The 13,026-nt window shown below is 36.5% G+C and overlaps 2 protein-coding genes across 2 annotated transcripts; one reads left to right on the top strand and one right to left on the bottom strand.

The window, feature by feature from the left end:
* Nucleotides 1-2,399: 2,399 nt before the first annotated feature.
* On the top strand, nucleotides 2,400-6,309 carry LOC111914003 (uncharacterized). The gene is made up of 13 exons (XM_023909741.3): nucleotides 2,400-2,658; nucleotides 3,050-3,187; nucleotides 3,288-3,369; nucleotides 3,487-3,563; nucleotides 3,646-3,761; nucleotides 3,905-4,022; nucleotides 4,147-4,263; nucleotides 4,401-4,492; nucleotides 4,756-4,822; nucleotides 5,033-5,114; nucleotides 5,217-5,308; nucleotides 5,429-5,572; nucleotides 5,989-6,309. The coding sequence occupies exons 1-13, from the start codon at nucleotides 2,503-2,505 to the stop codon at nucleotides 6,133-6,135; spliced, it is 1,428 nt and encodes a 475-aa protein (XP_023765509.1). The 5' UTR covers nucleotides 2,400-2,502; the 3' UTR covers nucleotides 6,136-6,309.
* Nucleotides 6,310-12,118: 5,809 nt separating this feature from the next.
* LOC111913959 (ethylene-responsive transcription factor 2) lies at nucleotides 12,119-12,721 on the bottom strand. The gene has a single exon (XM_023909673.1). It carries the CDS (start codon nucleotides 12,719-12,721, stop codon nucleotides 12,119-12,121), a length of 603 nt encoding a protein of 200 aa, XP_023765441.1.
* Between the last annotated feature and the right edge of the window lie 305 nt (nucleotides 12,722-13,026).

The following is a 13,026-nucleotide window of genomic DNA, read 5'->3' on the forward strand; positions in this document are numbered from 1 at the left end:
CATAGCAAGATCTCAATGGTGTGTGTGATGCAATCATCCTGAGCTCTTCCCTTTACAACCGGAAGTACCTGAAACATAAACTAAAAACCATAAACACAAAATTTAGTGAGTTTCTCCAAAACACCTCATACCATACATACAATAAGCATATATCGGGCCTCGCCTGGTCATCGAGGTGAGCTCGGAGTGAATCAGTCGCTGCCTAGCATGCATATAACGTATATCAATTAAACAAATACACATATAACATAGATACATAGCATGATAGCATACAAACAGTCATCGGGCCCCGCCCGACATTGGACCTTAGCCCAAAAAGCATATAAACACAGGCACATGCAAGAGTCACAAAGACAGCTGACATACTATCAACATAATGATAACATGGTCCGACATTGGTGCCTTCGACCCGCTAAACCCGATAAGGAAAACTCACCTCGAATGCAGAAGCTCACTGAAAGAATTTCCTAACTGCTGCCCTGACGACGCCTCCGAATTATCAGATCAAAAATAACACCCAATTAGCAATTACGTTCCAATCCATAACCACAACTTCATACCTGGGGTAAAAAGATCATTTTACCCCTAACCTAGCCTTGTCCAAATCCATGACCCAAACTACAATATGAAAGGCCCAAAGTCCCACTAATCAACCAATGGCCCAATTTTTCCAAATTAGGCCCAATCCCATATGGGCATTATCCTAAGCCCATAATTCCTTTAACCACAATTCAGATTTTCTCAAGTACCCCTTGGGACAAACTTGATCAAGGACATAAATCAAAAGTCAAAGTCAACGGTCCAAGTTGACCCAACTCGCCGAGTTGTCCTTCAACTCGTTGAGTTTCTTAATCAACTGCACAGATTAGGAAAAACCAAATCAACTCGCCGAGTTGACCCACAACTCGCCAAGTTCCTCTGTCAATCTGATAATGTCGGGGAAAACCGAGCCAACTCGCCGAGTTTATCCATAAACTCGTCGAGTTCGCCAAAAACCCACATATTAATATATTAAGCACTTAATCCATAATGACATGGTCACAAAACATAGATCTAACTTCCTTGAGCTGGAAAACCACGTAAAGTTGCCAACTTTACGTTCATGTATGTCTAAATGAAGCTCTTAAGCTTAGAATGGACTTAATAATTGACTTAATGCATGCATGATACCAAAATCCTCATAAAATTTGCACCTTTAAGCTAAAGGGTACCAAAACCAACACATATCTGAAAGAACAACCCCTTAAATGACTTCACTCCATCATCATCCCCATAAAGAGGCCAAAACACAACAAAACCCAAAATGAGAATATCTAATCATTTACAAATCAAGGTATGAACTTGATACCTTAAAGTGACTGCAAGAAATGGAGTGATTCTGGATCCAAGACTTCCTTCTTTAAGCTAGAAACTTCAAGATCTTAATTCCTTCACAATGCACAAAATGAACACCAAACTTCCTTCCAAGGCTCACAAACTTGACAACTAAGGCTACAACTCGTTTTAGGGTTTTGATAACAATGGAGACTGATAAGGAGGCAAGAAAAAGGACTTAAGGCCTTTAAATAGGGTGCAAGACCCTAAAAATTAGCGTTTCATTCCCAGCTGCCAACTCGTCTAGTTGAGGCTCCTTAACTTGTCGAGTTGGTTCATTTAATTCCCATGATTCTTTTATCTTCAACACGTCAAGTTGGTCCCCCAAACTTATTGAGTTGGCCTAGAAATAGGGTTATTCTCACAATTTCTCTTCAAGATTTCGGATGTCACACCAAAAAAACTTGATTTTCTTGATGTCCTATTTTAAGCCAATAACTTTAATGATGTCTAACGCCTTGGCCACCTCCTAATCATCTCCAATAAACATGTCATCATCAAGATACCATTGATTTCAAGATACTCAATTCTTATGATTATATGGGGCTTTGTCTGATCGTCTCCATTGATTTCAAGATATAAAGCATAACTACATGTTCACGAAACATTAACCTATACATTAAAATTGGCCCAAAAACCTTGTTAAAGAAATTATCTTTTAGAAAAAAAGATGACAAAATGAAATTGAGTTTCTAATTTTGTTAAAATCCCATGGAATCTGGCAAGCCCTCACTAATTTCGAAAAGAAAAAAAAATCATAACAATACCAAAGTGGCAGAATTTTCTTATTTTGTACTAATAGACAACTATCTTGTCTTTATTAAAAATAGTAATAAGTTATCTTTATTTTGTTAAACTAAATATATTGCAAGATAAAAGATAAGATGTCTCATGTTTTCTGACCCAAAGTTTCCGTATAAAATTGTTATTTTAGTAATCATTAAACATTAAAACATTAAAATATTAAAAGCGAATAAAATCATTGGAAGATATTTGTTTTTAACTAAAATAAAATAGACCAATACAAATATACAATCACGCCATCCATCCAAGGAAGGGAATATTATATCGGCGGGAAGTGTAAGCTTCTGCTTCGCCATCGTTTCGCACTTCACTGTACCATTAAAAATGGCTGACATCAAACATAACGACAACGACCACCGTCTGGAAGTGGCAGAGACACCGGCTCCTTCGTCGGAGAATCCACATGACAACAACAACAAAGGGAAGACGAAGAAGAAGCGTGTTGCTTCCGTCGATGTCTTCAGAGGCCTTACGGTGGCGGTATATACTTCTTCCTAGCTATTCCTACACCTACGCTATGTGTGAGATTGCTGATATATTCCGATATGATTTCTTTATTTATTTATTAGTTTTTCAAAAAGTCAATAAAATTAAATAAGTGTTTGATAAATAGAAAAAATGCTTTTGAAACAGAAATTAATTTGGGATAATGTGGTAGGCAAGTTTCATACTTGTTAGTTTAATCACTCGACTCTTAGTTTTGTTTCATTACAATGGAACAAAATTGAAAGTTATTATCTTATTTTAGCATCCTATACTCTTGATAAGACATATTTTGTATACTTTTATCTCATTGATGCCTGACTATATATTTATTAGTTGTTTTACTATATCTTATCTATAAAATGTTTCATATTATATGGAATTGCAGCTGATGATTTTAGTTGATGATGCTGGAGGAGAATGGCCTATGATTGGTCATGCTCCTTGGAATGGTTGCAACCTTGCTGATTTTGTGATGCCATTCTTTTTATTCATTGTGGGCATAGCCATTGCACTTGCTCTCAAGGTTTCCTCATAATATCTCTTTACATCTATATGTATGTATGTATGTATGTATGCATGTATGTATGTATGTGTGTAAATATACTTTATATATCTCCTTGCAGAGAATACCAGATAGATGCAATGCCACTAAAAAGGTGATACTTAGGACTCTGAAACTCATCTTTTGGGGTCTTTTATTACAAGGTCATTTCTTGATTTCATATACTTGGAGTCTTTTTATTCTTATTATTAAATTCTTTACTTTTCGATTAAACAAATGAAGTTTTATTATTCTTTTCGATACTTTATGTGTTTTCATAGGTGGTTTCTCGCATGCTCCTGACAAACTATCATATGGTGTTGATATGAAACTTATTAGGTGGTGTGGTATTCTACAGGTTAAAAATGATTTCAATTTTTTGTATGACATATCACAATAATAAATAATCAGTTGATTTATGGAATTGTTTCTTTCTTTAGAGAATCGCACTTGCATATTTCATTGTTGGATTGTTGGAAATTGCAACTCAAGGTGCACAACCTAAGGAACTGCCACCTGGTCGTTTATCTATATACAAGTTGTACTTTTGGCATTGGTATTTGTTTTCCTCCCTCGCTAATCAATATATGTATGTATATGTATGTATGTATGTATGTGTGTGGAAAAAGTGAATATGATGTACCCAAGCTTAGGTGTAGAACCACTCAAAACGATGTAGTTTTGGGCACATATTTGCAGGATGCTAGGAGCTTGTGTTCTGATTGTTTACATGGCAGTTCTTTATGGAACTTATGTCCCAAGTTGGGAGTTCAAAGTCCAAAATACAGAAAGTGCTGATTATGGAAAGATTTTAACTGTATGTAATAATGTATCACTTACTCTTTGGATCTATGCATGATGTTAAAAATGAAAATTGTATCATTTCATTGAGCCCTAAATGATGAGGGCATTTACGTCTTTTGCATATATGTATATCTCAGGTAGCTTGTGATGTGAGAGGAAAACTTGATCCTCCATGTAATGCTGTGGGTTATGTTGATAGACAAGTGCTTGGAATTAATCATATGTATCTGCATCCTGCTTGGAAGAGATCTAAGGTTTTCTTTTTTCTATTTTCAGTGTTATCATGTTTAAAAATATGTTCTTGATATATCTCTTCATGCTCATGTCACCTTTTCTGATATTTTTTTTAAAAAAAGGTTCCTGTTGTTTTGTTGTTTTGTTGCAATGAAAGGCTTGCACTGAGAAATCCCCTTATGAGGGTCCTTTCAAGAAGGACGCTCCATCATGGTGTAGGGCACCTTTTGAACCTGAAGGAATTTTAAGGTCTGTTTTCACTTGCATCATTTAGGGCTATTCTGATGATAAGGGCATTCATGTCTTTTCATAGTCAAGGGATCAAGATACTCCTTGTACCACCTTTTTGAATGAGATAAAAATTGCATTTTTTTCATCCCATCCCATTGAAGAAAGATCGAGAGTGTCCTTGTATGATAATTTGGCTTCATTTTTCCCATATTGTCCTTGTGTTATATCATATCTCATCATGGATAAATACATAAACTAAATTATTGAACTGTATGTAACAGCTCTATTTCTGCTATTCTCTCTACAATTATTGGAGTGCACTTTGGGCATGTACTCATACAAATGAAGGTTGGTTCAATTCTTCCAAAAAACTTTCTATGGCTATTTTTAATGATAAGAACAAGAAGGGTATTCATGTCTTTTGCACAAATAAGACACCAAGAGTGAAAAATTGCAATTTTTATTCCACTGACATTCAGTCCAATACACATCAAACACAGTACAACCTGTTCTGTTAACATAAGGTACAATTTGTTAATATATACTACAAAATTTCAGGATCATTCATCTAGGCTAAGACATTGGATTATAATGGGTGTTGGCCTTGTTGTTTTGGGAATCATTCTTCATTTCACAGATGGTGTGTATCAAGACATTGAACTTTATACTTTTTGTAGTTTATATTCGCCTTTTGCTTTATAAAATCTCACTCTATAGTCTATATTTATCTTCATTTATGCAGCAATTCCATTAAATAAACAATTGTATACTTTTAGCTATGTTTGTGTAACATCAGGGGCTGCAGCATTGGTTTTCTCGTTCTTCTACATTATGGTAATTGTACTTCTTAAATTTGTGCAAGAAATAGCAATCTAACTTTCACTGATTTGGTTTTTATAGCATCATGTTTTCATTTAGACATGTTACAACATTGTAAAATATTTTGAATTGCAGGTTGATATCTTGAAATTAAGATATTTATTCCTGCCATTGGAATGGATTGGAAAGAATGCAATGTTTGTTTATGTTATGGCAGCTGAAGGAATCTTTGCAGGATTCATTAATGGCTGGTACTATGATGATCCCCATAACACACTGGTGAGCTTTCATCTTTTTTTACTAGGTCTATGAAATGTTGAAGGAATGGAATGGAATAAGCAAAGTAATGGAATGAGTGATTACATTCCATGATCATGTTTGGTTTTGGCCTGTAGGAAAGTTAATGAGTTGTAGTATATACTACTTAATTATAACTAATGGATTTTAGTGTTGTAAATATTTATTCCATTCCATGATGGAAAATAAAAAAAGTTACCCGTTTGCTAAGGAATGAAAATTAATACAAATGGTTCAAGAATGGCCAATTTTATTCAATCAGACAAGACAAACAACTTTTCTTCATACCGATGGAATGGAATGAGGTGTTCCATTCTTTCCTTGATTCCATCATACTAAACACTAGTGAGAGCTTCAACAGATGAATTGGTTCTAATTAAGTAGTTGAATGGGTGCAGACATACTGGATTCAAAAACACATATTCATTGGAGTATGGAATTCAAGAAGAGTGGGAATCCTACTTTATGTTATATTTGCAGAGATTCTGTTTTGGGCGATTGTTTCAGGCATTTTACATTGGCTGGGAATTTACTGGAAACTTTAGTTTAGGGTTAGTTCATGTTCATGTTCATGTTTATGTGGTGTAAGCATTTAATTTAATGCAAAGGCTTTCTACTGATCCATGAAGATGAGTGCAAGGTTTGTGAATATGAATATGGGTTAGTCTCTAAACACATTGTTGGCTTTGTGTAATGTTAAAAAAAATGTGGTTTAGATGTATCATGTATAAATGGACTTCTTTCCCTGTATTATATATATATATATATATATATATATATATATATATATATATATATATATATATATATATATATATATATATATATATATATATATATATATATATATATATATATATATATAATGTATAATTTCTTTATTTCATGTTATTAAATTTTTACATCTTCAGAGGGGACAAAAATGTGTATGGAAAAAAAACGGCACATCACGAGGTATTTATAATCTTTCTTTTGGAGCAAATTTTTTTCACTAGTTAATATGTACATAAGTGAGGTGTAAAAATTTAAAAAAAAAAATGGTTTGTGATTCAAAAATCTAATTACACGGTTATGTTTTTTCCATGGCCATTTGATTATATACGAAACTAACTGGATAAGTTTAATTTTATGGATTTAATTGGATTCATTTTGTTTATAGATAAATCAGTTATATATTACCATTATATGTTTAAAAAATGCTAACAGCAGGATAAATCTCATCCCAAACGGCTCTCTTGTTCATGACCTTTCATCTTGGGCCGGTTCGGGAAAATACCCAACATTTTTTGGTATCGGGTACCAAGTACCGAAACCCAAATATTGGCTAATACATGTCCCGAGTACCGTCCCAAGTATACAAATTTGGTCCCTGTTCTGGTTGGGTACGGGTACGTGATCAGCAAATAGGACAAAATGCTCAACCTTAATCCATGTCAAACTTAATGAATTTCTTATAGCAACATTTGGTATCCTATCCAACAAAGTTCAACCACAAAGTCCACATCAACATCATTTATGCTACTTCCATCTTCCTCTTATTGTCTTTTTTGTTGTGAAAACAGATTCATATATCATGACATGCCTAATAGCTACCATGTAAAACTTCCCCTTAGTTTTTAATGGAACTTTATTGTCGCACAAGAATTCGATAGCCGCCCTCCACTTTAATGGACCGCCTTTATGTGATGGATAATGTCTACCTCCACACCCCCTCTCTTATGGATCATAGACCCTAGATATTTGAAGTTATCCTTCGATGTAAGGATTTGCCCACGTACATTTATGTCTACTCCTTCATCATTCGACTCCGCATTGAAACTTCATAAAAGATACTATGTTTAAAAGAGATACTTTGCTTTAAGTGTGTTGATTTGTAGCCATTTCTTTTTAAAGTCGACCTTCAAGTGTCCAACCGAGCATTCAACTCAATCCTAGACTTGCGTGCCAGCACAATGCCATCAACATAAGAACATACACTAAGGCATTTCCGCATCGATCTCATGAGACAACTTGTCTAAGATCAAGACGGGGATATACGGCTTGAGAGCTGACCTTGGTGTAGCCCGACCTCAACTGAAAGACTTTATCTTTGAATGGGGTCCACACACACGTTGTAGACCGACAATACATGTCATGAAAATCGATGATATATCCCTTAAGGATACTCCTAGATTCCAAGATTCTCCAAATCGCCTCTCGAGGAACACTATCATATGCATTCTCTAAGTCGATGAAAACCTATGGAGATCCCCATTTCTTTTTCTATATTTCTCCATAAGACATCTGAGGTGTCTCCAAAGCATGAAGTCAAATTGATTTTCTATAATAGACGTGATGTTACAAAACCTAGCCTCTAGTACTCTCTCCATGGTTTCAACATATGATTAAGTAACTTAATACCTTTATTCTCTTTCAAAAAAACTTAATACCTTTATAGTTACTATAGCTTTGTGCATCACCAATGTTCTTATATATTGGGACCACTATATTGATTCTTCACACCTAAGCAACATCCTTGTGGTCTCTAAGATAAAGTTGAATAACATCGTGAGGCACTTAACTCCTTCCCCCCCCCCCCCCCCCCCCCAAGGCACAACCATGTGTTAATAGGAATTTATTCCGGACCAATGACTTTGTCCCTCCCCATATTCCACAAAACCCTATTCACTTCCTCACTACTACTCCTCAAGTAGGAACCCTTTATGTCGGTTTGAAACCTTCCTAAAACACCATCTTCCTTCATATCCATCATGACAAAGAAACTATCACTATACATAGAATGAAAATAGCTAGCCCATTAATTTCCTCTTATATCTTCATCAAATTACTAAAACTTGGTTGTTGTCATCCTTAATATACCTATCATTCCCTAAGTCCCTTTGTCTTCTTTCTTCGACTTTAGCTAACTTGTAGATTCCATGCTTCCCTTCTTTGGCGTTCAATCTTTTATACATATCCTTGTAAGCCATGGCCTTAGCTATAGCCACCACTTTCTTTGCCTCACGATTGGCCTCCTTGTACCTATATTTTCCCCTACATCTTCTTCATCCTCGATAGACTCTGAAAACTCCTTATAGAAAGCATGTTTTACCCTAACCTTTGCTTGGACCTCCTTGCTCCACCATTGCGATTATATATGATCCTTAATCGTCCCTCTCGACGTCCCTAAAGTGTCTTTAGCTACCTCTGTTGATGGTATTAGTCATAGTATTCCATATCCGATATGCATTGCTCGCTTGATCAGTGCTAGCTTCCACCTCTATGATCACTTTATTTCTTAAAGCCTCATCCAAATTTTTCCAAAAAAAAATCCTAGGTCCGATTCTAGTTCTTCCTCTAACCTTCCTTCCTACGAGTTAATACACAACTAACAATGTATGTTGCGATGCACAGACATCACCAGATATTACATTGCAATTTTTGCAAACCCTAAGATCTCGCCTTTGCAACAATGGGTAGTCGATTTGGGTGTTATGCCCCCCCCCCCCACCCACACACCACTCTGAAAGGTAATCAATAACCGTCCCTCTTTCTAAAGAAATAGTTTGAGACCACCAAATCACATGCCATTGAAAACTCAAAAAACGACCGACCTTCTTCATTGTACGAAAACCACAGACCCATGCACCCATGCATACCCATCGATATTTCCCTATATGTCCATTGAAGTCAACCCGTAAGACCAAGTGTTGGTCATCTAACACATCCCATAAATTCCTCTCTTCCAACTCACCCAAACCACTATGGGGGCGTAAGCACCCACATCGCTCACCATCTCCCCTCCAACCACTACCTTGATCCCCATGATCATATCGTTACATCTTCTAACTTCCACCATGTTGTCGATAAGCATTGGGGACAACAAAATAACCACCCCATTCTCACATGTAGTAGACCTGAGCAAAACTTGTATCCATTACACTCTCTAGCTTTCGCCCTATGATGGGATCCTACTGGTTGAGACGTGAAATTATACATAAGAGGGTTCAAATTGAAATCATGACACATGCAAAATATTGCTTGTGATTTGCGAACCATAACTTGTATCCATTACACTCTCTAGCTTTCGCCCTACGATGGGATCCTACCGGTTAAGGCGTGAAATTATACACAAGAGGGTTCAAATTCAAATACTGACACGTCCAAAATATTGCTAGTGTTTCGCAACTGACCTCCATCTCCCACATGGGCTTTGGGGCGGGTTGGTATGGGCCGCTTAAATGATGCAGGTTACCATTTTTTTACACTCTCTATCCTTTGCACCCATCCACTTAGTCTTCTAAATATGTCCATTTTCCTTTTTCCTTAATACCCCATTAGATCCAACAACTTCACATTAAAGAACTTATATTCTATTCTGAGTACCAACTCTCAACCTAGTAGCCTCTACATTGCTACCACTCGCCTTGCCTCTCCCTAGGAACTCTCGATCCCCTCCACCTTGCTAAAGACCCTAGTCCTAGAAGTTTACGGACATGACCTCAATGTATCAAGACCATACAGACACACAATTATGAACAAATAAAGTCAAAATTGTGACCCCAAAAAGAAAGCAAACTAAGAACTAAAATAAAGCAAAACTAGCACACGTATATGATAGATTTATGAACCTATAAACAAATTAAAACAGTTATTAAATACTAATACAACAAATTAATAATAAATAGGAAATTGTATAAACAGGGAAAAAAGGTTTTGTCCTACTTGGGTATATCGTGTAGGAAGAAGAATTAAAATATGAATAGCCAAATAAAGGGAAAATGACTTAGGAGGGTAACTACCTTTTATCCGTGTTCACATATTGGCAACTTCTTCTTTTTTGTACATAATAAAGCAACTAACTTGTTTTAACTGTTTAAATTATACCAATATTACCGGCTAATACCTGTTTTAACCGGTAACTCAAAGGGAAAATGACTTAGGAGGGTAACTACCTCTTATCCGTGTTCACATGTTGGCAACTTCTTATTTTTTGTACATAAGAAAGCAACTAACTTGTTTTAACTGTGTAACATCCCAAAAATCATGACCAAAAAATTCGATTTTAATTTAATACAAAAACCATAATTGTCAAACCATTAATTTAATACTCTGGCATCGGGCACCGCCCGACATCAGGCCCCGCCTGGCATCGAGCCCCGCTCGGTATACAAATCTGTCTCTCTTAGGCCCTGCCTGTCTCCGGGCCCCGCCCCTAAACACATACAATCATATAACATGCTAACATATAAAGAAACATAATCTACTATATCTCTGTCCTAAGAAACATACTCTGCTAATAATGAGATACGGAACATCGTACGTACACAGCTAGTTCCAGCCAGGGCTTCAGCAGTGCAAGGTGAGTCTCCTCACTGTGTGAATGGGTCTAAGGCCACAATGTCAGCCCATGTAGTCTATGTAAACATGGATAAAAGGTAGTTACTCTCCCTCAAATAAACACAATGACGTGCTGATAGAAAAACTAAACCTATACAATTCACGCAAAAAACTGTGGGATAATGACTTGAAAGGGTAACGAACTTTCGACTTTGTTCACATTTAGTCACTAAACTTTTTTTCGTCATCTATTTGCCATTGAACTATTGAATTTGTTCACATTTTACCCTTATGACCGGCTGTTACCGGTCATAGATCTCTCCATCAACAAATGTTGTTACAATTTAACAAAAATAAATAATTTGCTAAAACATAATACAAGAAGAAGCTTGTTCACATTTAGTCATTGAATTTTTTAGAGGGAAACGAACATTCGATTTTGTTCATATTTAGTCACTAAACTTTTTTTCGTTATCTATTTGCCACTAAACTATTGAAACTGTTCACATTTTACCCTTATGACCGGTAACAGCCGGTCATAAGGGTAAAATGTGAACAGTTTCAATAGTTTAGTGGCAAATAGATAACGAAAAAAAATTTAGTGACTAAATGTGAAAAAAATCGAAAATTCTTTACATTTTCAAAGTTTGTACAACAGCAAAAATGATATGTTTTTAATAGCTGTTAGAAAAATAATACACTGTATATGACAATAATTGAAGGCTGAGAAGCTACAGATGAAAAAGGACGTAACAGTGCTGTAAGGACAAGGAAGTGACAAAAGGACACTATGATCGGTGACGTGACAGTAGTGATGGGGAAAGGTCGGAGGGTGTTTCGGTGCTGCGGTTTGCACTTGGGAGAATGTAGAGAGGGAGCGAAACTTACGCCCGGAAAATGTAGTCGGCGTTGTTTCTTCTGCTGGTATCGTCTTCTCCGGTGAGGCATCAGAGAGCTGCCGGTGACTGTAACGGATACCTGCACAAAAAAAGAGGAAGGCAACGTATACACTACAGACGAGAGACTTGATCCGAATCAATTTTATCTAAATTAACTATAAATTTTACAATCAATATAATATAAACAACAAGGATAATTTGGGTTTGAACTCAAGAACAAGTTTCAACAACATGAATGAATACATTAGGCTCCTCGTGTTGCTTCCCCTAAACCTAGATTAGGATCTTGCTTTTTTTTTAATGGTGAATTTTAGGGACATTTGTTCTGCAAGACGATCAAACTCGGGAAGTTAACTACTGCGCGACGTCCACGGAGCTTAAATGCTTCTCGATCATACGCCATGGCAGCTTCCTCAGCCGTCTTGTAAGTCCCTAAACACATCCTCACACCTGTCTTTGGATTCCGCATCTCAGCCGTGAATTTCCCCCACGACCGTCGTCTTACTCCTCTGTACCCCACCATTGATGGTTGTCGTTGATTATGGATGACATCAGATAAACCCTCGTTTACCTTTGCCGGAGCTTTGTTGTCGGAAATCATTTCGCCACCGGGTGAGAAATCCCTGCTGCTATAAGTAACGGCGGGTGATGGAGAAGACTCAGGTGGGGTGGTTTCTTTGAAAATGATTGGAATTCCAGCCAACTCTTTTACCTCGTTGTTTGGATGTGTTTCGATGGTATGGGTTTCGTGGCTGATATAATCTAAAATGATTTGTATTTCAAAATCATTAAGGTTTAGCAGATTTTCAAGTGGATCATTAGATTTTGGAGAAATCATGCTCGAACTTGGGCTAATGCATGTGCTCGATGATGAACTCAAATCCACGCAGATTCTTGAGTTTTGCCCCTCCATTTTTAAGGATGTATGAATTATGATTAGTGGGGGTTTTCGAACAGCTGTAGACCGTAGAGAGAGTTGATCTGTTTTTGGGCTCACAGAGGCAAATTTCACATACATACACTCTTTTTGATAAGCTTCAGTCGAAGACAATGTTTTAAAACTCGAGGTTTTAGTTGACCCGGTGTGATGATCGGTTCAACCGGTTGAACCGTCGGATCAACCCGATTTATGGTCCTTTCATATTTTTATATGTTTTTATTTTCCTACATAATACATAAACATATAATATAAAAACAATAATTTGATGTCCACAAAGT

Source organism: Lactuca sativa, chromosome 7, assembly GCF_002870075.4.
Source record: "Lactuca sativa cultivar Salinas chromosome 7, Lsat_Salinas_v11, whole genome shotgun sequence".
Lineage (NCBI taxonomy): Eukaryota > Viridiplantae > Streptophyta > Magnoliopsida > Asterales > Asteraceae > Lactuca > Lactuca sativa.

Bases quoted from the DNA above. Each gene is read 5' to 3' on its own strand.
- LOC111914003 (XM_023909741.3), top strand. From the start codon at position 2,503: ATGGCTGACATCAAACATAACGACAACGACCACCGTCTGGAAGTGGCA. The intron at 2,659-3,049 runs GTATATACTTCT...ATGGAATTGCAG, and splicing joins TCAGAGGCCTTACGGTGGCG to CTGATGATTTTAGTTGATGA. The intron at 4,264-4,400 runs GTTTTCTTTTTT...TTGCAATGAAAG, and splicing joins CTGCTTGGAAGAGATCTAAG to GCTTGCACTGAGAAATCCCC.
- LOC111913959 (XM_023909673.1), bottom strand. From the start codon at position 12,721: ATGGAGGGGCAAAACTCAAGAATCTGCGTGGATTTGAGTTCATCATCG.